The 25,658-nt window shown below is 42.8% G+C and overlaps 1 protein-coding gene across 1 annotated transcript in view; it reads right to left on the reverse strand.

Annotated features, from left to right (window-relative positions):
• The window catches only part of LOC131953184 (dystrobrevin beta), a 73,358-nt gene that overhangs the window by 29,675 nt on the left and 18,025 nt on the right, over positions 1-25,658 (reverse strand). The window contains exons 5-13 of the mRNA XM_059316251.1: positions 25,578-25,658; positions 24,829-25,042; positions 24,017-24,102; positions 23,030-23,181; positions 22,643-22,748; positions 21,428-21,594; positions 21,029-21,156; positions 17,121-17,219; positions 11,369-11,471 (exon numbers count right to left, since the gene is read on the reverse strand). Of these exons, the coding sequence (XP_059172234.1) occupies positions 11,369-11,471; positions 17,121-17,219; positions 21,029-21,156; positions 21,428-21,594; positions 22,643-22,748; positions 23,030-23,181; positions 24,017-24,102; positions 24,829-25,042; positions 25,578-25,658 (1,136 nt within the window). The remainder of the gene's footprint in view (positions 1-11,368; positions 11,472-17,120; positions 17,220-21,028; positions 21,157-21,427; positions 21,595-22,642; positions 22,749-23,029; positions 23,182-24,016; positions 24,103-24,828; positions 25,043-25,577) is intronic.

Consider the following 25,658-nt stretch of genomic DNA (forward strand, 5'->3'; position numbering starts at 1 on the left):
AACAACAGGGATAGCAACTCGGGATATAGACATGATTTTTAATCCATTTTAAATACTTAAAGTTTTTAAAAAAATATAAAAAAAAAACGTTTTAATAACAAGCTTTTATGTAATAATGCACTAAAAAGTAGAAAATAAATTATAGACTACTATTTAAATAGCTATAAAGAAAAGCGTGGGTCTCTTCCTAAACATTAGTAAAGGTATCCAATAGATACTAAAGTGACCCACGCTTTTGTTTATAGTTATTTAAATAGTAGTCTAAAATTTATTTTCTACTTTTTAGTGCATTATTACATAAAAGCTTGTTATTAAAACGTTTTTTATATTTTTTTTTCAGTACTTTACATGTTTTATTTACAATAGAGTTACATGACTAAAAACCATTGCGCGCCTACTGAACGTGATGGCGCGCCTACTGAACGTGATGGCGCAGCTATTGAAAGTGATGACGCCTGTGGTGTGGTTGGATAGACATGCCTACTAATTCGGTCCAAATTTTAATTAATTCATAAAAAATTAATTAGGCATCCGATTAAGTCAAATTTAATTTCAGATTGCATTGTCTTCATGTCTTGACCCACGTGCCAAATGTGAATCATATCGGTCAAGTTGAAATGTCCGAATTTTCACTCCGGCTTTCGATTTAGACAGACTGACGACAGACTGACGACAGAGGAAGTGAGTTAAATAAAAGCTTGTAAAAATAGAATAAAATCTCGTAGACAAAAGAATTGCACACCAATTGAACGCCAAATAAAATGTGCATAATAGTGCGGAATAGTATTAGTACTTTATAAATTCACATGCGTTTTTCGAGAAATCGGAAATAGCAAAAAAATTACTACTTCCAGTCAACAGAAATTACTCAAAATTTGATAGAAGACAGAGAATTAGATCTTTTACTTACAAGTGAAATTTCATTAATCTATCTGAAATAGTACTCAAATAATAGGCTTTTGAAACATTCAAAGTAGAAAAAGTTCCACTTCCGGTTATCGGAAATCGCTCTAAAGTTGATACGGATCTACGATTTTGATATAATACTTATGTATGAAATTTCATCAACCTAACTGTAACGGTACTCAAGTTATCGTGTTTACACACACATATACACAGACAGACACACATACACACACAGACATACGGACAAGATTGCAAAACTATGTTTTTCCGACTCATGGAACTGTAAAACATCGAGATTTGCAAAAATCTCGATTTTTTTTTGCACGATTACATGACTTTCTCTATTCTTCGTATATACGAGAAAGTAAAAAGGCAAAGTAGTTTTATTTTCATATTTTCAGTGCATTGAAAGCTTGTTGCTATAATGTTGTTTTTTTAAAAAATAGTTGTTTTATTTCCTGTGACTTTTTTCTGTGACTTTTCCCTATGACTTTTTCCTGTGACTTATTCCCTACGATCGTTGATGTGCCCAGCTAACAAGCCTCATCCGTCCGCGGGTTCAAACTTGGGACATTCCGGTTTAGCAAGCATGAGCTTTACCGACCCGACCACGCCGACACCCAAACAGCTTGTGAAAGCGAGAATTGTGCGTGAGTACACAATGCCCCGCCAACACAGCATGCGTGCTCACACAACGTGCGTGCATACGTCAGAGTTACCTACCCTACAATTTCTTGTTCTAAGCGCCCAATGAGCGTCTATTGTCTAGTGACTTCCTGACCCCCCCCCCCCCCCCCCCCAGTCACTGCCACGTGTGCTCCCAGTCCCGTGGAACCGATAATTATTGAAAGCTATTGATTTCTGCCACGCCCTGATACCACGGTCAGAGAAGACCGTTGAAAGGAAAAAATTACCCCCCCCCTACACCACACGTGATAGTCCAGGGCCACAGAAATGTCCCCCCCCCCCCCCTCTAAAGTCCATGCTAAGACAAGCTAATTACCCACAACGCCCACCCCACCCCAACTGGGAATTTACTGGAAACGATTCATTAGACATAATAACAGCCAGTTCATTGACCCTCCGGAGCGCGTGTCATTAATAAGGCATCGGCGTGCTTAGGTATTGTTTCAAAGGACAAATTAAAAATTAGCACTCAGTCTTTCATTATTGATGAGTGGGTATCGAAGGAACATCATTTTTAATGAGTGGGTATCGAAGGAACATTTTGTCAAATCTAGTAGGCCTGTAAATGTAGGTGGTTTCAAACCATCGACAAACGGTTTCCGATTAACTTGGTCATGTGATCTGTTCACCCCACCCACTAGCCGACCCATCACATACAGAGTGGACATATGCAATCGTATTACATATCAACTGTATACACTTCATTAACATTCATGCGGCATGACGTTAAGGGGACGCTACTCAGTATAGGAACAAGGGACATCACACTTAAGGGACAGTACCCAATATGGGAACAAGGGGACGATACTCAATATAGGAACAAGGGGACGGTACCCAATATATTGACAACGGACATAACTAAGGATACAGTAGCCAATATATAATTGTGTAGATTTGTCCGAGTAAGATATTGAATGGTTTCTATTTCACGCTAACTCATAAAAATCTGGACCAACTGATCACCAACTGACCACCAACAGCCACCAAACCCCAGGAACGTACGGAGCCTTTTCTACTTCCGTCTGCAAAAACACGATGAAACACGAGACGATAAAATGTTGAGGTGACGTGCTAATTACTGGGCATGCGCAGTACAACACAAGGTGTCCTGTTACAATCGGCTGCCTAAAAACATCACCGCCACGTGAAATTCTCTCATCACATTCACATTGTGTCGTGTTACAATCGGCTGCCTAAAAACATCACCGCCACGGGAAATTCTCTCATCACATTCACACACGGATCACTACGGTGTGAGTGGCATCACGCTGACCGCGTGACCCGTCACGTGACATTGACCTGGCCAGACATGACCTCATAGGTGTACTCACCTTGAGCAGGTCCAGGCTGTTGCTGCTACAGGCCAGGGTAGGTAGGTGTGTCCTAGGTGTGGGTAGGTGTGTCCTAGGTGTGGGTAGGTGTGTCCTAGGTGTGGGTAGGTAGGTGTGTCCTATGTGTGTCCTAGGTGTGTGTAGGTGTGTCCTAGGTGTGGGTAGGTGTGTCCTAGGTGTGGGTAGGTCGGTGTGTCCTAGGTGTGGGTAGGTGTGTCCTAGGTGTGGGTAGGTGTGTCCTAGGTGTGGGTAGGTGTGTCCTAGGTGTGGGTAGGTGTGTCCTAGGTGTGGGTAGGTGTGTCCTAGGTGTGGGTAGGTGTGTCCTGGGTGTGAGTAGGTGTGTCCTAGGTGTGGGTAGGTGTGTCCTAGGTGTGGGTAGGTCGGTGTGTCCTAGGTGTGGGTAGGTGTGTCCTAGGTGTGGGTAGGTCGGTGTGTCCTAGGTGTGTGTAGGTGTGTCCTAGGTGTGTGTAGGTCGGTGTGTCCTAGGTGTGGGTAGGTGTGTCCTAGGTGTGTGTAGGTCGGTGTGTCCTAGGTGTGGGTAGGTCGGTGTGTCCTAGGTGTGTGTAGGTCGGTGTGTCCTAGGTGTGTGTAGGTGTGTCCTAGGTGTGGGTAGGTGTGTCCTAGGTGTGTGTAGGTGTGTCCTAGGTGTGGGTAGGTGTGTCCTAGGTGTGGGTAGGTAGGTGTGTCCTATGTGTGTCCTAGGTGTGTGTGTAGGTGTGTCCTAGGTGTGTGTAGGTGTGTCCTAGGTGTGGGTAGGTAGGTGTGTCCTAGGTGTGGGTAGGTCGGTGCGTCCTAGGTGTGGGTAGGTAGCTGTGTCCTAGGTGTGGGTAGGTGTGTCCTAGGTGTGGGTAGGTGTGTCCTAGGTGTGGGTAGGTGTGTCCTAGGTGTGGGTAGGTAGGTGTGTCCTATGTGTGTCCTAGGTGTGTGTAGGTGTGTCCTAGGTGTGTGTAGGTGTGTCCTAGGTGTGGGTAGGTCGGTGCGTCCTATGTGTGGGTAGGTAGCTGTGTCCTAGGTGTGGGTAGGTTGGTGTGTCCTTGGTGCGGGTAAGTGTGTCCTAAGTGTGTGTAGGTGTGTCCTTGGTGTGGGCGCATTACATCCATTGTTTCATCATGTTGAGTCGATGCTGATACTCCATAGTCCGGTCAAGCTGAGTTGAACCAAGCCTAGCCCAGTTACCAGTTGACAGGAGACACGCACTACAACAGTGACCAGAAGAATCGGACTAAGAAATACCGAGGTACATCCACACAAACACCGCAAGTTGATTCGGCCCAGCTAAGTCACGACACTGATTCCAGTTACAGACGAAAGCCAGACTGGAACTAACGACACACTTTCACTAGCCTGTTCCCTATAAACAGCCTGTCCTATATAAACAGCCTGTTCCCTATAAACAGCCTGTCCTATATAAACAGCCTGTTCCCTATAACCAGCCTGTCACCTATAAACAGCCTGTCCCCTATAAACAGCCTGTTCCCTATAAACAGCCTGTCCCCTATAAACAGCCTGTCCCCTATAAACAGCCTGTCCCCTATAAACAGCCTGTCCCCTATAAACAACCTGTCTCCTATAACCAGCCTGTCCCCTCTAAACAGCCTGTTGACGACGAACGCCGGGTCTACTTTAAGGCCGGATCAATGTATTTCCTTCATCTACCTGAGAACACAATGGCGACATGGGCTGTCATTTAGGCCGTTTTGTTCTAGTTTCAGCAGCTGATCGTTAACACAGTTTTCTCATTACATCCGCGGTACAGTGGCTCACACAGCTGGGGTGTCGGTTAGAGGCGCCCTGTTGTGTAGAGAGTGGCGCCCTGTTATGCAGAAAGTGGCGCCCTGTTGTGTAGAGAAAAGCGCTCTGTTGTGTATCAGCTCCCAGTTGTATAGCGAATGGCGCCCTGTAGTCTATTAGCTCCCTGTTTTGTAGAGAGTGGCGCCCTGTGTAGGGAGTGGCGCCCTGTTGTGTAGGGAGTGGCGCCCTGTTGTGTAGGGAGTGGCGCCCTGTTGTATAGAAAGTGGCACCTTGCAGTAGGCCTGTACAAAAAGGCGCCCTGTTATGTAGAGGGTGGCGCCCTGTTATGTAGAGAGTGGCGCCCTGTTATGTAGAGAGTGGCGCCCTGTTATGTAGCGAGTGGCGCCCTGTTGTGTAGCGAGTGGCGCCCTGTTATGTAGAGAGTGGCGCCCGGTTATGTAGAGAATTGCGCTGTATTGTGATGTATTCTGGACGACTTGCTGTGTGTTGTATGTATTTTATCCTCACTCACTCAATTTTAGAACACGAGTCAGCTGACCGCCGGGCCAAGGCTCAGCTTTTACACCAGAACACGGCACAAATCCGTCAGAACACGGCACAAATCCGTCATGAAACAGAACGAATCTCTCAGAGCACGGCACAAATCCGTCAGGAAACGGAACGAATCCGTCAGAACACGGCACAAATCCGAAGCCTGGAAATGAAAGAAAAACTATGCTACAAACAATACGCTAGCGTGGGGCTGCGCCATTTTCTTTTCCACGTCTGATTAGCATTGGCAGACGACAGCCCGAGGATTTCCTGATGTCGTCTGACTCGGCTCCTAATATGTCCAGCCTTAGTGGCGGGAAAGCGAGGTGAGCGGAACATCAACAACAGGGGCGTAGACACCCCCCCCCCCAGATATTGCAATCAATACAAGAGGTGTAGATAGCTCCATCCCCACACAGCAGAAATTGCAATGCATACAAAGATAATTGCAACATAAACAGTCCCTCCAACTTCACAGGGTTCATAACTTATGCATCCCTCCATCTCCCACCCCTAGACCCCCTCCATCTCCCACCCACATACCTCTACACTCCCCACCCACGGATCGCCTCCACACCCCAAACCTGTCCACTCCCCACCCACGTACCCATACACTCCCCACCCACAGACCACTTCCATTCCCCACCCACAGACCACCTACACTCCCCACCTACAGATCGCCTCCACTCCCCACCCACCCACATACCCCTACACTCCCCACCCACATATCGCCTCCACTCCCCACTCACATATCGCCTCCACTCCCCATCCCCACCCACGGATCCGCCCATGAAAAACGATTCCGTAGGATATTAGCCGTAGGTCAATGGGTGTGACGTCATCATCACATCATCTCTGACGTGACGCCCGCCGTTTGACGGGTTTTACATTAGCTACGATCGTTCCATGACTTACCCCCCCCCCCCCCCCTCACGGTCACATGACTTACCCCCCCCCCCCCACGGTCACATGACTTACCCCCCCCCCCCACGGTCACATGACCGCCCGACTCACCCCCACGGTCATGTGTTGTAGATTGGCGTTTAGAATATTCTCGTTCTGAGCACACACACAGTTTTAACAACTTCTGAAGAAAATAGTATCAGGTCTTGACAACAGCTACAGAATCTACATACTCCACTAAACAGAAACTTTATTCTCTTAAACAGCTCTCTCCCCTAACTCCCTATTCCCCTAGACATCTCACTCCCTTACTCCTCCTAAACATTCCACTCCCCTAACTCCCTATTCCCCTAGAACTACAATCTTTCATTAAGTCACCAGCCTGTGATTATCATCTAACAAACAAAAAAATTCGCCTACACAGCAGTTTTTGGTTGTTTCAACGATTGGACACCAAGTCACATTTTTTAAAATTAAAAAACCAAACAGGCTGGTAGGTTACCTCCCTTAACGAGTGTACAGACATTACCTTGCTATATATGACAAATCCTCCCCCCCCCCTCCCCCTACTACGCTTTTAACAAAATCAGGCTAACGATATTGTTTATGAGACCTTAAAGTCGTGTTTTAAGGATATTGACTATTTTAAAACCAATCGCCCTGAGAGTGATACAAGCGCGTCATTGCCAACTGAGGTACGACGATTGTAATTATGGGAGTTCGTTGTGGGATGGTCTACACCCCCCCCCCTCACCCTTACGACAGGCAATTAACTCTCTGGAATATGTAAGCGACTTTTATCTCCCTTGAAAATGTAAGCAACAAAAATAGCTCTCTCCAAGATGTAAGCAACCGAGCTAGAAGCAGACCTGAGGATGGCGCCACACAACTCATATCTATTCCCTCTAGACCTGACCCCATGATGGATTCAAATGACCTTTTGTTGGGAATTACCTCCCTTGATGAATGTTTCAAAATGGTCGGCCAGCTAGGATCGATTCCAAGTTTTGGATACAAGAAACGCTTTGTGCTGACCATCGGACTGACCATGGGACTGACCAACTGGCCTGACCATGAGACTGACCAACTGGCCTGACCATCGGACTGACCATCGGACTGACCATGGGACTGACCAACTGGCCTGACCATCGGACTGACCAACTGGCTGATAAAATGGACGGAGATGGCAGCTAATGCCAGGACAGGTGAACGATGCCAGACCGGACGTCTTGTTTACATCAGCTAGAGCCGGGTAGGGCGAGTGGCCTTGACCATGCCATCTCAGGCAGGCGACTGTTTACATTAGGGCTATTTCAACCAGGCCTGTGAGTGTAAGTAGTGTGGGGGTGTCTTTCAGCTCCAGCGCACGACTGGGCCGACGTTCTCATGTACACGTGGGCAGATGTACACACGTTTAGATGTACACACGTTTATATGTACACACGTTTAGATGTACAAATGGTGGAATGTACAAACGGTGGCATATACACACGTTTAGATGTACACATGGTGGAATGTACTAACGTCCTTGTGTACAAACGATCAAGTTAAAAAAAATGTTTACATGCAGCAATTAAGTATAATCTATAAACCTAATTAAAATAATTTCTTTAAATTTAAGTAATGCCTATACTATAACGTCAAAAAACCCACACCATCACAGACAGACTAACCCTAACTGCTACAGACAGACAAAAACTTACCGCACACCGCTACAGACAGACTAACCCTAACTGCTACAGACAGACAAAAACTTACCGCACACCGCTACAGACAGACTAACCCTAACTGCTACAGACAGACAAAAACTTACCGCACACCGCTACAGACAGACTAACCCTAACTGCTACAGACAGACAAAAACTTACCGCACACCGCTACAGACAGACTAACCCTAACTGCTACAGACAGACAAAAACTTACCGCACACCACCACAGACAGACTAACCCTAACTGCTACAGACAGACAAAAACTTACCCTACACCGCAACAAACTGACAAAAACTTACACCACACTGCCACAGACAAAAACTTACCTCTCAGCGCCAATGCAACGGGTCCATGTGGCGACAGCTATCCAAAACTTGATCTCATTTAAATATCTGCACGTGCTGCTCGGCCAAGACGAGGCTAAGCTATTACGTCACATCATAACATCCTGCGCGAGGGCCTCGGAAACACACATTCACGTGCGCGCTAACACACACACAAACGTCGGATCAAACACACACACACACAAACACACACATCAAGAGAAACCTCGAGTACCATTTAACCCCTGTGTATGAGAGCTACTACCTGCAATATCAAGTGTTCCCACCTGTGAGTTGCACCTACCTGATCTGATGCTGCTCTCCCCACCACTATCTGGTATCGCCCATCCACTAAGTGCGCGACCCTTTAGTTTGACCAACATCAAAATATCGCATCTTAACACGTGCTAGACAGGCAGGACAGTTTGACCAACTTCAAAATATCGCATCTTCTCAAATGCTAAACAGGCAGGACAGTTTGACCAACATCAAAATATCGCATCTTCTCAAGTGCTAGACAGGCAGGACAGTTTGACCAACATCAAAATATCGCATCTTAACACGTGCTAGACAGGCAGGACAGTTTGACCAACATCAAAATATCGCATCTTCTCAAGTGCTAGACAGGCAGGACAGTTTGACCAACATCAAAATATCGCATCTTAACACGTGCTAGACAGGCAGGACAGTTTGACCAACATCAAAATATCGCATCTTAACACGTGCTAGACAGACAGGACAGTTTGACCAACATCAAAATATCGCATCTTAACACGTGCTAGACAGGCAGGACAGTTTGACCAACATCAAAATATCGCATCTTAACACGTGCTAGACTCTAGGGAAGTACAGGCAGGCCACACAGTAATAGAAGCAGACCTGTTTTTTTATAGGGGTAGGTCAAGTTCTGATAAAAGAAGATGGCCAAGTTTGTAATGTTAAATGTTTGTAGCTTTTATAAAAGAGGCAGGTCTTGTTTTTATATTATAGAGACGGGCCTAGTTGTTATAAGAGACAGGCCTAGTTGTTATAAGAGGCAGGCCTAGTTGTTATAAGAGACAGGCCTAGTTGTTATAAGAGACTGCTCCACACTACGGCTGATGTAATCAAGAGGTGCCCCAAACATCGGGACCCACTGCTCCACACTACGGCTGGTGTAATCAAGAGATGCCCCAAACATCGGGACCCACTGCTCCACACTACGGCTGGTGTAATCAAGAGATGACCCAAACATCGGGACCCACTGCTCCACACTACGGCTGGTGTAATCAAGAGATGCCCCAAACATCGGGACCCACTGCTCCACACTACGGCTGGTGTAATCAAGATATGCCCCAAACCTCACCCACTAGGTTTAATCGGCCCTCCACATTCGTACAAAAAAAAACAAAGAAATAAAATCTCGCTTAGAATCTTATCGTCATCAGTACGCGTAGCGTCAGAAACACACATGCTATAAATAATCTAGTCCTAAAACTTTTTTGTTCGTATGCTATTTCGAAAGTCTGTAAGATTGGCAAGGCAATAACATTGTTATTATATAGATCTAGCCTACAAAAGGGCAATTTGAAAAGTTGAATCATTTCTGTCTCGAGCAATCACCAAACAGACGGACGGAGCAATAAAAATGTTAACCGGAAAATGGCTACGAAACCATATTTTCCACGCCGCATCGAAATACGTCGGTTATTTTCTGCAAGTATCAAGCAGAAATATCAGACCCGACCAGGCTGAAACCAAACTCTAGGAAATAAACTTTTTACTATTGGCAGGATAGTTTTTAAAATAAGAATGCAAAAAATAACAATCCTTGAGTTGTTTTACAACAATGGCTGATGAGAAATTTTCTGCCTAATTAGTTCAAAATATTTTTTTAGCGACGGAGTTCTTACCCTTAGTACAAGGTGTAGCCTGCTTGTTAGAAAAAAAATGGCTGCCACCAGAGGATTTGGGAACTGCATTGTAAACAAACCGTGAGTTTTCAACTTGGCAGACGTCAATAAGGCCAGGGATGGGGGGGGGGGGGGGATAACGGGGAGGGGAGGAGGTCAATATGGTAAAGGCACAATGAGGGAGGCAGAGGTTGTGGAAAGGAGGGTCAGTATGTTGACAACATAATGAGGGTAGGATCAATATGTTGACGATAATCTGGGCGGGGAAAGGGGGAGGAGAGGTAGAAGACATTTCTTCGGCATTAAAAATGTCAATGTGCAACAATAAAAGTTGTTTCAATAAAAGCCATGTTTTTTGTTTTCAGTTCAATAAAAGCCATTTCTTCAGTTCAATAAAAGCCATGTTTTTTGTTTTCAGTTCAATAAAAGCATTGTTTCAGTTAAATAAAAGCCATATTTTAGTTAAATAAAAGCCATTTTTTGTTAGGGGTCGTCCATAAATGATGTCACACTCGTAAGTGGGAGGGAGGGGGTTACGTAAATTTGTGACAGTGTGTGATGAGGGGGGGGGGGGGGTTCAGATGGTGTGACGTCACACTTTTGCATTCTAAAAAAGCAATGTTAGGAAACAAATTTTAGCCGTTATTTCGCAACTGTTTTAATAAATTGTAATGCGAATCGGTTAAAGTACTCTATGTTGACAGAGTTCAGACAAGATTTTGGAAAAATATCGTTTAATAAGAAAAAATCAACTGCATTTTTTTAGATGGGGGGGGGGGGGGGTTGTAGGCTGAGATGTGATGTCATTTTGGGGGGGGGGGTCTGGCTTTTTGTGACGATGACGGAGGGGGGGGAGGTAAAAATCGTCAAAAAAGGGTGACGTCATTATCGATGACCCCTTATCAGTTAAATAAAAGCCATGTTTCAGTTAAATAAAAGCCATATTTCAGTTAAAAATAAAAGCCATATTTTCAGGAAACAAACCCCGACCCATGCCATCACATTTATCTGTCTCCACCAAATTACACGCCCGCCTAAACCAGTGATTTCCCAGGCCACACGGAGTAAAAAACACACAAGATAATATTGACTTTGTGGAGTAGACCAAGGATGACATTGTTTTCTTGTTATTTGCTCGAGGTAATTGAAATATAATAACATGGCGACATAATGGAGGGGAAAAAATGTCAAGTAATTAAAATAGAAAAAAATCCAAAACAAATGTAATTAAGTGTAAATGCAAACATAAAGACAATAAATGGATTAAAAAAACGGATGTAAAGATGAAAAGATGCTTTAATTAAAAACTGGGGGGGGGGGGGGGGGTACTCACAGCTTTATTCTCATCAGCAGCTAAGCGTGCAGCGTAACGGGCAATTAGGCGATGCTCGTCATCGGCTCGACAGGACTCGGCGCTCGTGGTCAGTTTCCTCAGGCTGGGGATGACAAGTTGCTCAGGTCAGAATGCCATGTCAAGGATGTCATATGGAATAGCACAACCCAGGGGAGACAACCTAGGGGGAGGGGCAGAGGACAACCCAGGGGGATCTAAGACAACCCAGGTAAGACAACCCAGGGGGACAGAAGGCAACCCAGGGGGACAGAGGACAACCCAGGGGGACAGAAGGCAACCCAGGGGGACAGAGGACAACCCAGGGGGACAGAGGACAACCCAGGGGGACAGAGGACAACCCAGGGGGACAGAGGACAACCCAGGGGGGTAGAAGAAAACCCAGGGAGAGATAGTTCAATATTTTTTAGACCGTAATTGATGAAATAAATCAGTGCAGTGAAAAGTAAACGTGTTTAACAATATAATTAGAATTAAAAAGAGAAGATTAGTATCAATTTAATAAGACATGAGTTAGCATGGACTTAACATCCACAACACAGAGCCTGAAACTGGTGCACCACTGTGATTACCAACTTGACCCAGGCACTAACTGCCCACTTGACCCAGACACTAACTGCCCACTTGACCCAGACACTAACTGCCCACTTGACCCAGCCATTAACTGCCCACTTGACCCAGACACTAACTGCCCACTTGACCCAGACACTAACTGCCCACTTGACCCAGACACTAACTGCCCACTTGACCCAGACACTAACTGCCCACTTGACCCAGACACTAACTGCCCACTTGACCCAGACACTAACTGCCCACTTGACCCAGACACTAACTGCCCACTTGACCCAGACACTAACTGCCCACTTGACCCAGACACTAACTGCCCACTTGACCCAGACACTAACTGCCCACTTGACCCAGACACTAACTGCCCACTTGACCCAGTCACTAACTGCCCACTTGACCCAGACACTAACTGCCCACTTGACCCAGTCACTAACTGCCCACTTGACTAAAAGCCCACTTGACCCAGACACTAACTGCCCACTTGACCCAGGCACTAACTGCCCACTTGACCCAGACACTAACTGCCCACTTGACCCAGACACTAACTGCCCACTTGACTAAAAGCCCACTTGACCCCGACACTAACTGCCCACTTGACCCAGACACTAACTGCCCACTTGACCCAGACACTAACTGCCCACTTGACCCAGACACTAACTGCCCACTTGACTCAAACTCTAACTTGACCCAGACACTAACTGCCCACTTGACCCAGACACTAACTGCCCACTTGACCCAGGCACTAACTGCCCACTTGACCCAGACACTAACTGCCCACTTGACCCAGGCACTAACTGCCCACTTGACCCAGACACTAACTGCCCACTTGACCCAGACACTAACTGCCCTAACATTGTCCCACTTATCCACTGGCCCATGACTCACCTGGATGGCCCTAACATTGTCCCATTTATCCACTGGCCCATGACTCACCTGGATGGCCCTAACATTGTCCCACTTATCCACTGACTCACCTGGATGGCCCTAACATTGTCCCACTTATCCACTGGCCCATGACTCACCTGGATGGCCCTAACATTGTCCCACTTATCCACTGGCCCATGACTCACCTGGATGGCCCTAACATTGTCCCACTTATCCACTGGCCTATGACTCACCTGGATGGCCCTAACATTGTCCCACTTATCCACTGACTCACCTGGATGGCCCTAACATTGTCCCACTTATCCACTGGCCCATGACTCACCTGGATGGCCCTAACATTGTCCCACTTTTCCACTGGCCCATGACTCACCTGGATGGCCCTAACATTGTCCCACTTATCCACTGACTCACCTGGATGGCCCTAACATTGTCCCACTTTTCCACTGGCCCATGACTCACCTGGATGGCCCTAACATTGTCCCACTTTTCCACTGGCCCATGACTCACCTGGATGGCCCTAACATTGTCCCACTTATCCACTGACTCACCTGGATGGCCCTAAAAGTGTCCCACTTATCCACTGGCCCATGACTCACCTGGATGGCCCTAACATTGTCCCACTTATCCACTGGCCTATGACTCACCTGGATGGCCCTAACATTGTCCCACTTATCCACTGACTCACCTGGATGGCCCTAACATTGTCCCACTTTTCCACTGGCCCATGACTCACCTGGATGGCCCTAACATTGTCCCACTTATCCACTGGCCCATGACTCACCTGGATGGCCCTAACATTGTCCCACTTTTCCACTGGCCCATGACTCACCTGGATGGCCCTAACATTGTCCCACTTATCCACTGGCCCATGACTCACCTGGATGGCCCTAACATTGTCCCACTTATCCACTGGCCCATGACTCACCTGGATGGCCCTAACACTGTATCACTTATCCACTGACTCACCTGGATGGCCCTAACATTGTCCCACTTATCCACTGGCCCATGACTCACCTGGATGGCCCTAACATTGTCCCACTTATCCACTGGCCCATGACTCACCTGGATGGCCCTAACATTGTCCCACTTATCCACTGGCCCATGACTCACCTGGATGGCCCTAACATTGTCCCACTTATCCACTGGCCCATGACTCACCTGGATGGCCCTAACACTGTATCACTTATCCACTGACTCACCTGGATGGCCCTAACATTGTCCCACTTATCCACTGGCCCATGACTCACCTGGATGGCCCTAACATTGTCCCACTTATCCACTGGCCTATGACTCACCTGGATGGCCCTAACACTGTCCCACTTATCCACTGGCCTATGACTTCCTACCATCTTGTGGTAATTCCTATGTGGAGTAATGAGATGAGATGGTGTCAGTATATGATGGCTGACCTAGCGACGCGCAACTAATGAGATGGTGTCAGTATATGATGGCTGACCTAGCGAAGTGAGATGGTGTCAGTATATGATGGCTGACCTAGCGACGCGCAACTAATGAGATGGTGTCAGTATATGATGGCTGACCTAGCGACGCGCAACGCAAGTAGCTTGCAGTCAAATAAAAAAGTTGAAAGAAAAATAGGAAATATTTCTCACTTTTTTCAATGCAATTTTTCTTGTCCATTTTTTAAAGAAATATTTCAATTTAAATTTTTATCTGAATTTCTTTATGCTAATTACATCAACCTCACACAGGTTGTATCCAGTTGTATCAAGCGTCATCGTGTGAACAGTAGCCATCCAGTGGGAGCACAGCCTGCATGCTTAATGTTGACAACAATAACTAAATACTTTTAACTTTTTAACATCTCAGTTTTTTCCCTTTCATGCAGGATTCAGACAACTAATCCCCAATTTAAAGACTATTCATACAACTATTCTGAGTTACCCAGTCTGCTATTGGTACACCAGCTTCAGGTCTCTACTTCCTCAACAAACCACACAATTTATCTCAAAACAAAAACAGTTTTTGTTTCTAGTTACCAAAACTCACCAGAAAATGACATTGAAATATTGAAACGACAGACTCAGTGAACAAACTTAACAACACTGTATTTAATGACCAGCAAGTTTGAATGTCAACATATGTTAACTTATGTTAACCTTATGGCTAAGTCAGACATAGAGTGCTAACAGCTGGTAGCTAGAGTGAAAGAGAAAGGTCTGACCTTCTGGGCTGTGTGCTAGTGAAAGTGAAAGGTCTGACCTTCTGGGCTATGTGCTAGTGAAAGAGAAAGGTCTGACCTTCTGGGCTGTGTGCTAGTGAAAGGTCTGACCTACTGGGCTGTGTGCTAGTGAAAGGTCTGACCTTCTGGGCTGTGTGCTAGTGAAAGAGAAAGGTCTGACCTACTGGGCTGTGTGCTAGTGAAAGGTCTGACCTTCTGGGCTGTGTGTTAGTGAAAGAGAAAGGTCTGACATTCGGGGCAGTGTGCTAGTGAAAGGTCTGACCTACTGGGCTGTGTGCTAGTGAAAGAGAAAGGTCTGACCTTCTGGGCTGTGTGCTAGTGAAAGAAAAAGGTCTGACCTTCTGGGCTGTGTGCTAGTGAAAGGTCTGACCTTCTGGGCTGTGTACTAGTGAAAGAGAAAGGTCTGACCTTCTGGGCTGTGTGCTAGTGAAAGAGAAAGGTCTGACCTTCTGGGTTGTGTGCTAGTGAAAGGTCTGACCTACTGGGCTGTGTGCTAGTGAAAGGTCTGACCTTCTGGGCTGTGTGCTAGTGAAAGGTCTGACCTTCTGGGCTGTGTGTTAGTGAAAGAGAAAGGTCTGACATTCGGGGCAGTGTGCTAGTGAAAAGTCTGACCTTCTAGGCTGTGTGCTAGTGAAAGGTCTGACCTTCTGGGCTGTGTGCTAGTGAAAGAGAAAGGTCTGACCTTCTGGGCTGTGTACTAGTGAAAGAGAAAGGTCTGACCTTCTGGGCTGTGTGCTAGTGAAAGGTCTGACCTTCTGGGCTGTGTGCTAGTGAAAGGTCTGACCTTCTGGGCTGTGTGCTAGTGAAAGAAAAAGGTCTGACCTTCTGGGCTGTGTGCTAGTGAAAGAAAAAGGTCTGACCTTCTGGGCTGTGTGCTAGTGAAAGAGAAAGGTCTGACCTTCTGGGCTGTGTGCTAGTGAAAGGTCTGACCTTCTGGGCTGTGTGTTAGTGAAAGAGAAAGGTCTGACATTCGGGGCAGTGTGCTAGTGAAAGGTCTGACCTACTGGGCTGTGTGCTAGTGAAAGAGAAAGGTCTGGCCTTCTGGGCTGTGTGCTAGTGAAAGAAAAAGGTCTGACCTTCTGGGCTGTGTGCTAGTGAAAGGTCTGACCATCTGGGCTATGTGCTAGTGAAAGGTCTGACCTTCTGGGCTGTGTGCTATGAAAGAGAAAGGTCTGACCTTCTGGGCTGTGTGCTTGTGAAAGGTCTGACCTACTGGGCTGTGTGCTAGTGAAAGAGAAAGGTCTGACCTTCTGAGCTGTGTGCTAGTGAAAGGTCTGACCTACTGGGCTGTGTGCTAGTGAAAGAGAAAGGTCTGACCTTCTGGGCTGTGTGCTAGTGAAAGAGAAAGGTCTGACCTTCTGGGCTGTGTGCTAGTGAAAGAAAAAGGTCTGACCTTCTGGGCTGTGTGCTAGTGAAAGAAAAAGGTCTGACCTTCTAGGCTGTGTGCTAGTGAAAGAGAAAGGTCTGACCTTCTAGGCTGTGTGCTAGTGAAAGAGAAAGGTCTGACCTACTGGGCTGTGTGCTAGTGAAAGAGAAAGGTCTGACCTTCTGGGCTGTATGCTAGTGAAAGGTCTGACCTGCTGGGTTGTGTGCTAGTTAAAGAGAAAGGTCTGACCATCTGGGCTGTGTGCTAGTGAAAGGTCTGACCTTCTGGGCTATGTGCTAGTGAAAGAGAAAGGTCTGACCTTCTGGGCTGTGTGCTAGTGAAAGGTCTGACCTACTGGGCTGTGTGCTAGTGAAAGGTCTGACCTTCTGGGCTGTGTGCTAGTGAAAGGTCTGACCTACTGGGCTGTATGCTAGTGAAAGGTCTGACCTTCTAGGCTGTGTGCTAGTGAAAGAGAAAGGTCTGACCTTCTAGGCTGTGTGCTAGTGAAAGAGAAAGGTCTGACCTTCTAGGCTGTGTGCTAGTGAAAGAGAAAGGTCTGACCTACTGGGCTGTGTGCTAGTGAAAGAGAAAGGTCTGACCTTCTGGGCTGTGTGCTAGTGAAAGAGAAAGGTCTGACCTACTAGGCTGTGTGCTAGTGAAAGAGAAAGGTCTGACCTTCTGGGCTGTATGCTAGTGAAAGAGAAAGGTCTGACCTTCTAGGCTGTGTGCTGGTATGCAGGGAACATAGGTCCAGGGAGTGAGTACTGGAATGGTCCTTGAAACCGTTGTGGATGGCAACAGGAGTTGGTGGCCTGAAAACATCATATCATTAATCAGCGGCTGAGTCAAACACCGCCCCTCCCCCTCTCTTCTGATTACAAAAAAAAGTGGGACACAAGAATGATGACTGGCTTATCTAGTAGTCTGGATTCTTCTATTAAAACTAATATTCTTCCCATAGATGAAAAAAAATATATATACTAAAGTAAATATTCTATATAAAATAAGATTGAAAAGCTGGTTCCGAACGGTTCCAAATTTGTGTTGCCAGAAAGCATATTTTTCAACCAAAATTTGAGTTTTAAGTACAAAATTACATCCGGTTTCATTAAGGCAAAAAAAATAATTACTAGTTATATAAAAGTAATTTAGCAAAACATTTTTATTTTTAATTTGGATTAGTAGAGTCTGGGTGTTGTGGTACTTGGGTGGGGATGTTATATTATTTACAATACTATGCAATACACCATAGATCCCTATTGTGTATTTTTTTCATGGAAAACAATTGTTCTGACTTTTATTGTTTTACTCTCCCTAGCCATTCTGGTTGACTTCAGGGAGAGGTTGAGGGCAGTTTTTGAAAATATTTTAACTGATAAAATAATTATAAACTATTTTTTAACTGGCTTATATTCGATACAAGATTATGAATAAAATCAATGGTTCCCAAACTGCTTCTATTTTTATAAATGTAACTATAACTTTATCGCCTGCCATATTTTTAAAAAGAATTTTCCAAAAATTTAGTATGATTACATAGACTTTTCTTGCCTATCGTCATGTAACAACCCCTTCTTACTTATGAGACATGAAACTTTCTGTTACTGAAAGTATATTCAAGACAAAACTAAAAATTAACCAGGAGTGATCTCCCCTAAACTTTCTCGAATATTCTTATATAAAACAACAGGGGATGGCAACTCGAGATATAGAAATGATTTTTAATCCATTTTTAATTACTTGAACTTTTTAAAATAGAATAGAATCTCGTAGAAAAAAGAATTCCACATCAAGTGAACAGAGTTTCTTCCAGGCATCTCTTCAGTTAGGTTGATGAAATTTCATATATAAGTATTACATCAAATTTGTAGATCTGTATCAACTTTTCAGTGATTTCTGATAACCGGAAGTGGAACTTTTTCCACTTTCAATTTTTCAAAAGCATATAACTTGAGTACTATTTCAGATAGATAAATGAAATTTCAAAATTTCTGTCAAATTTTGAGTAATTTCCGATTTCTCAAAAAACGCATGTGAATTTATAAAGTGCTAATAACATTCCGCACTACTATACACATTTTGTTTGGCGTTCACATAGTGCGCAATTCTTTTTTCTACATGATTCTATTCTATTCTAAAAAGTTTAAGTAATTAAAAATGGATTAACAATAATGTCTATATCCAGAGTTGCAATACCCCATAGTGTTATATAAGAATATCGATTAGTTTAGGGCAGGGGTCGGCAAACTTTGAGACAGAATAGCCAAAAGCTACAATTTACAACATTTCCAAGTTTTTAAAGATCCGCCAACATTTTTATACTATTATTATTAATATTATGATCCTTAATTAGGATTTGGTATATATATATATATATATATATATATATATATATATATATACACATAAAACAATGTATGTGTGTTTGTGTCTGTGTCTGTTTTTCTTTTATGCATTACTAAACCTTTCATTCGATCGCCATGAAACTTGGGAAAATTGTTGAGAATACTCCTAGGGAGGTTTGTGCAAATTTTTTTTTTAATTTCGCAAGGGCGGCGCCCTAGGGGGGTAGAGGTAAGATTTTTCTCTATATACGGTAAAAAAAAAAGTTGTATGCCGTTCGACACAATTTATCCGAGTGCCTTGAAACTTTGGAGAGTAGATGAAAATACTCCCGAGAAGATTTCTGCGAAATTTTTTTTTTAATTTCTTATGGGCGGCACCCGGGTGTGCATTTTTTGTCAATAAACATTTTGGCGCCCAGAGTTCCAGAGCGGCTATGTTAGTACTTGTCATCCGTTAATCGGGCGTTCTGCATAGCGTGTAAGGGGTACTACCATATTAAGCGGGAAAACTGCAACAGACGCAACCGCCGGTGCCTCGTCCATTGGGCGACCCTGCGAGCACTATAGTGCCTACATTGGTTTTTTTAAAAGGCTGTACACTATAGACACGATGGGCAACAATACGTTCATTTTAAACAGCGCGATAGGCTATGGACACAATAAGTTGTTATAGTCGCTCACTAAATTGAATTAGGCGCGTCCTCCGGCGTCACTGCAGGGTGCGATTTGGCGCCCAGGGCTATCCCGTGAGCACTAAGCGCCTACCTTAGTTTTAAGGAACACCCTACAATACGACATTCGATAATTAAACCGAGCTTGGGGCTACGTGACGCCCCGATGGTAGTGTTATCGGATTCACGAGAGCGCCACTTACCGTCGGTGAGTGATTAACGGTGATATTACGGTGAGTGATTAACTTACACTCAAGGCTTTCACACAGCACGCCATGGTGATGGGCCTTAGTGCCCCGATAAATATGATCCAAACACAGGCATTCTTTATATTTAAATAACTCAGTTTTAGGAAACAAGGAAGTAGGTCTACATTGAAATATCGAGTCACTAAATATTCTAATAGAATAGCGAGTGTTTACTGTTTATATTTTTTATTATATCGTTCATTACTGAGTGTTGCAGACTAATACTTTTAGGAGCTTTAAAAATAAAATAAAATAATTATTTATATTTTTTCATCGAGCTGAAGAGCCGCATCTTGACATCAAAAGAGCCACATGCGGCTCGCAGGTTGCCGACCCCTAGTTTAGGGCAGGGGTCGGCAACCTGCGGCTCGCGAGCCGCATGTGGCTCTTTTGATATCAAGATGCGGCTCTCCAGCTCCTTGCACAAATATTAATAATCTTAATAAAAAATAAACTATTTTAAATAAAAAAAATGTTAGTGGCTCTTTAAAACCAGGGTAATTTTGAAAATTGTAATTTTTGGCTCTTCCGCTTCAGGTTGCCGACCCCTGGTTTAGGGGAAATTACTCCGGGTTTATTTCTGTGCATAATTACAATACTTCTTCTATAGGAAAGTAAAAGATAAGAATAGAAATAAATTAAATTTTATGGCAGCATTTCTTATTCATATATTCTTTTCTCATTCTTTTCCATTGTGATCATGCTAAAAAATTTTTGTCCATATTTTTATTTATTGACTACAATATTTAAGTTTTAATCTGTTAAAATGTTAACATTTTTTAAATGTGAAAAAAGCCCCATGTGCCTACTGTTGTTACTGTTTTAAACTAGTTTACTGTTATTATTATTAATAGTAAAAATATTATTTGTGCTTACTTCCCTTTATCAGACATCACTGTACAAATAATTTCAACAAAACAAGCAAGACTGGAGGATTTTGCATCTAATGATTAACTTTATAACAAGATTCTACTAATTCTTTTTCAAAAAGGTAAACAAATTGTTAAAAGAACAAAAATCAAATGTGGGTAATTGGTGGTTATTAACTCTTGCCAAGGGAGGCGACTGAATGTCCCTCCACTGCTACAATAATTCATATTCAAAGTCATTCAAACACGTATTAAATATTCTACCTTCTTTAAACTATTCAAGTTGTATCAAATTATATTTATTCCTAAGTAAAGCTCAATGTAGGTAAGGTAAGACAACAAACAAATGAAAACAAATACAGACAATAAATGACAGATACAAATAAATACTGACAAAATAAATGACAACCATATAAATACTGACACAATAAATGACAGAACCAAATAAATACTGACACAATAAATGAGAGATACAAATAAATACTGACACAATAAATGAGAGATCCAAAGTCTTCTGGGGAGTGTCAGGAAAATGTGGGAGCTGGGATCCCACTTTTGATGGGACACAGTCAAACGATTTCTTGATGGCTCGCCCCACTTGCTTGGAACCTGATCTCTGGGGAATTAAAGGAGATTTTAATTCAGTGATATCGACACAATAGTTTTAGTTAAAGCTGATTTAGTGTTATCAACACAATCATTTTAGTTAAAGCTGATTTAGTGTTATCAACACATTTTTTAAAATTTAGTGCTTTTATTTATTTTACTAAAAAAAAATTAAAAGATTTTCTATTAAAATAATTTTTAATACGCTAGTTTTCTGACTCTAATTTGATGAGACAAGTCAGGTACAACTAACCCAGTCAAACCCTGAGCCAACTACTCACATAAGATGTGTGCTCCTTCATGTCATGATCGTTGCTATGGTTACCAGAGGTTTTCCCTCTCCAGAAACAATCCTGACACAAGTTGTAGTTGCAGCAGCGTCGACACTTGTAGCGAAATCCTGCGATGGAAGCTCTGTGGCAGGCCTCACACTGGACAGGGTGGATCACTGGACACAACAGTTGGAACAACATTTATTCTAGGGTGGATCACTGGACACAACAGTTGGAACAACATTTATTCTAGGGTGGAGCACCATTTAAAAAAAAAATCTTATCTAACATGTACACTTGAAAACCCCATGATAAAAAATCTTTGTGAATCCATCATTAACTAAATCAAGCAATATTTTTTTTTTACCAGTGAAGAAAAACAGATAAAGACAGGTAGCCTTAGGTTTATTCTGCTTCACAATAAAGCAGCTTTCTATTGTGAGTGAAACAAAGTACATAACAACTTAATGATTTTAACTGTGAGATTGAGTACACAAGAAGAACTAAACTTAATGATTAAACTGTGAGTACACAAGAAGAACTAAACTTAATGATTTCAACTGTGAGTACACAAGAAGAACTAAACTTAATGATTAAACTGTGAGTACACAAGAAGAACTAAACTTAATGATTTTAACTTTGAGTACACAAGAAGAACTAAAGTAGCTTAAGTGAATAAGTTTGTACACAGCTTCTATCATTGAGCATCTACATCCATGTAATAGAGTTTGCTAGTGAAACCTAACATTTTTACATTTTAACCTGTTTGGTGCTAAAAGTCTGGCATATTGACACCACATAAAACATTGAGGAAACTTGAAGAATGGAGGATAGACAAACAACATTAAATGAACTACAAAATAACACCCCAACCCCCTATTTATTAACACATCAATCCCTATGAGTAATGTAAATAAAACATTGTATGACATTGTATTTTTTAACTGAGAGAGTAAACATATCTCTCTCTCACAACTGATGTGTAAACTTGTGTAAAGTCAGGGCACCCTTTACTTTGTGACACATCCCCATCTGTGATGACCTACCTTAGTAAAGTTTGACCTGTAAAAATGACCTTTAAAGATGACCTACCAATCTATAATCTGACCTTTAAAGATGACCTACCAATCTTTAATCTGACCTTTAAAGATGACCTACCAATCTATAATCTGACCTTTAAAGATGACCCACCAATCTATAATCTGACCTTTAAAGATGACCTACCATTCTCTACATGAGCCATCCTGTTGAGGGCAGGTAACCACATCAGACACTGGCGACCTGGGATGGTCATCATGACGGACAGGAAGTCATTGACAGTTACAGGGTTCTGTGAGGTAACATAGAGAACACACATTTTTACAGGTGACAGTTACGGGGTTCTGTGAGGTAACATACAGCACACACATTTTTACAGGTGACAGTTACGGGGTTCTGTGAGGTAACATACAGCACACACATTTTTACAAGCGCAATTTATGCCAACCATTTGATAAAAATTTAAACTTTTCAAATCAAGTGAAAAACTAAAACCAAAACTTATTAAATCACACGCAAAGCTTAAAATAAAAACTTACTAAATCACACGCAAAGCTTAAAATGAAAACTTACTGAATCAAAAAATGTTCTGGAAGCTTCTTCCGAGTACCTAAATGATGTTCCCTCATACACAGCAGCAGGCAGTAGAAGTAAATCACGCAGGTAGTCGTCAAATCGTGACCTGATCATGTGACCAGATGAGTCAGAAATCAAAGTGAAAATATCTGAAAAGATCGAGCATCAAATAATGATAGAGATTCCTACAATATTGGAATATTAACTGAAAATGTTTTATCACCAACAAATTTTCAATTAAAACTTTCCTTAAATAAACAACAGTGCTAAATTACAAATGATTTATTCAAAAACTAAACTGGAAATTAAATGAAATATTTTTAGAAAAAAAAATTGTAAAAGTCGAACTAGCAACATTTTGTTTTTGATCACCATCTAAGTCTAAGTTAGTCCAATTGTATGACTCTTGGTAAAAGTAATTTGCTTTAAAATACTGAGTTTAAACATATACTAGCTGCTGGGAGGAGATAAAAACAATTTAACAGCCATTTTTACTAATTATTTCAAATATTCTTTTACAGTTAAACTTTTTTATTTGTTATTGGCGATAAACATTATCAAAACTTGTCCCTGATCACTGCTACTACTGACCACTGCTACTACTGACCACTACTGCTACTACTGACCACTGCTACTACTGACCACTGTTACTACTGACCACTGTTACTACTGACCACTGTTACTACTGACCGACCACTGCTACCACTGACCACTGTTACCTGACCACTGCTACTACTGACCACTGCTACTACTGACCACTGCTACTACTGACCGACCACTGCTACTACTGACCACTGCTACTACTGACCACTGCTACTACTGACCACTACTGCTACTACTACTGCCACGGACCACTGCTACTACTGACCACTGCTACTACTGACCACTGTTACCTGACCACTGCTACTACTGTCACTGCTACTACTGACCACTACTACCACTGACCACTACCACTACTGACCAATGCTACTGACCACAACTTACATCTAAGCTTGTCTATAAGTTTTCCTGAGGACAGATGAGCAAGAGCAACCTTCACAGCAAAGGCTCGTATATGACCAGTAGACTCTCTGTGGGGGAAAACAAGAACATTACAGAAAAATTACCTAATGGTTACTTTATTTCACTGACATAATGTTAACTTAGTATCAGTGACCTAATGTTTACATTGTATTAGTGACCTATTGTTTACTTTATTATATCACTGATCTAATGTTTACTTTCCGTCAGTGAACTTATGTTTACTTTGTATCAATTACCTAATGTTTACTTTATATCAGTGAGCTAATGTTTACATTGTGCCAGTGACCTATTGTTTGCTTTATATCACTAACCTAATGTTTACTTTGTATGGATGACCTATAGTTTAGTTTGCATCAGTCACCCAATGCTGGTAATCTATAAATCATTATGACTTTCATAAGATTTTGTTGCTATTTTTTTAAAAATGACTTTATCACTAACTTTAAATGACAAGCTGTAATCAAGTAAATGTTTTTAATGTTGAGTATTAGAAAGTCCTTCTAAAATTTTGCTTCAAATTTGTATTCACATCCAACCAAAAAAAAATTGAAACTTTGCCAAAAAACAGATACTTTTATCTGGCTGGAACAGGTTTACAAGCAGCTGTAAATAAATGGGAAGGTAAACTCTCCTGGAAAATTAAATGGCCATCTGGCAAATCATTTGCTACAGTCTGGCATGTTTACCTGGCATGTTTACCTGGCTTGAATATTGGATTGATGTGGTGGAATTTCAATTTTTAAAAATTTTAATGTACAGGAAATTTTCCCCACCTGTCGTAGGCAGACATCAGCCAGTTCAAGGTCAGACTGACACATCTGTCAACATGCACTGACTGGGCTTGTGGCAGACGTTTGTTCAACTGACAAAAGGCCGTGTGCAGGACTGACTCCAGACGCGAGGCATCAATCTCACTGACTGGCTCAACCGTGTGGAGCAGGTTTTCTCTGAACGCTTCGATCATATTCCAGATGTCAATTTGGTACACTGAAATATACACAATTTTACATGTCAATTTGGTACACTGAAATATACACAATTTTACATGTCAATCTGGTACACTGAAACATACACAATTTTACATGTCAATCTGGTACACTGAAATATACACAATTTTACATGTCAATCTGGTACACTGAAATATACACAATTTTACATGTCAATCTGATACACTGAAATATACACAATTTTACATGTCAATCTGGTACACTGTAATATACACAATTTTACATGTCAATCTAGTACACTGAAATATACACAATTTTACATGTCAATGGCACCCCAACTTACAATGTTGATACAACAATGGTGCCCCAACTAAAATGTTGATATAACAATGGCGCCCCAACTTACACTGTTGATACAACAATGTTGATACAACAATGGTGCCCCAACGAAAATGTTGATATAACAATGGTGCTCCAACTTACGTTGATACAACAATGTTGATACAACAATGGTGCCCCAACTTACTGTGTGTTTACCCTATTGAACTCACAATGTTGATAAAGCATAAACTTACAGTGTGTTTGTTTCTGTATAAACCTCAGCTTGCAGGCTGTTCTGTATGTGGCAAACACAATGACATCAAAGTTCTGCGCCC

Source organism: Physella acuta, unplaced genomic scaffold, assembly GCF_028476545.2.
Source record: "Physella acuta isolate Inbredline_101_S28 unplaced genomic scaffold, ASM2847654v3 ptg000913l, whole genome shotgun sequence".
Taxonomy (NCBI): Eukaryota; Metazoa; Mollusca; class Gastropoda; family Physidae; genus Physella; species Physella acuta.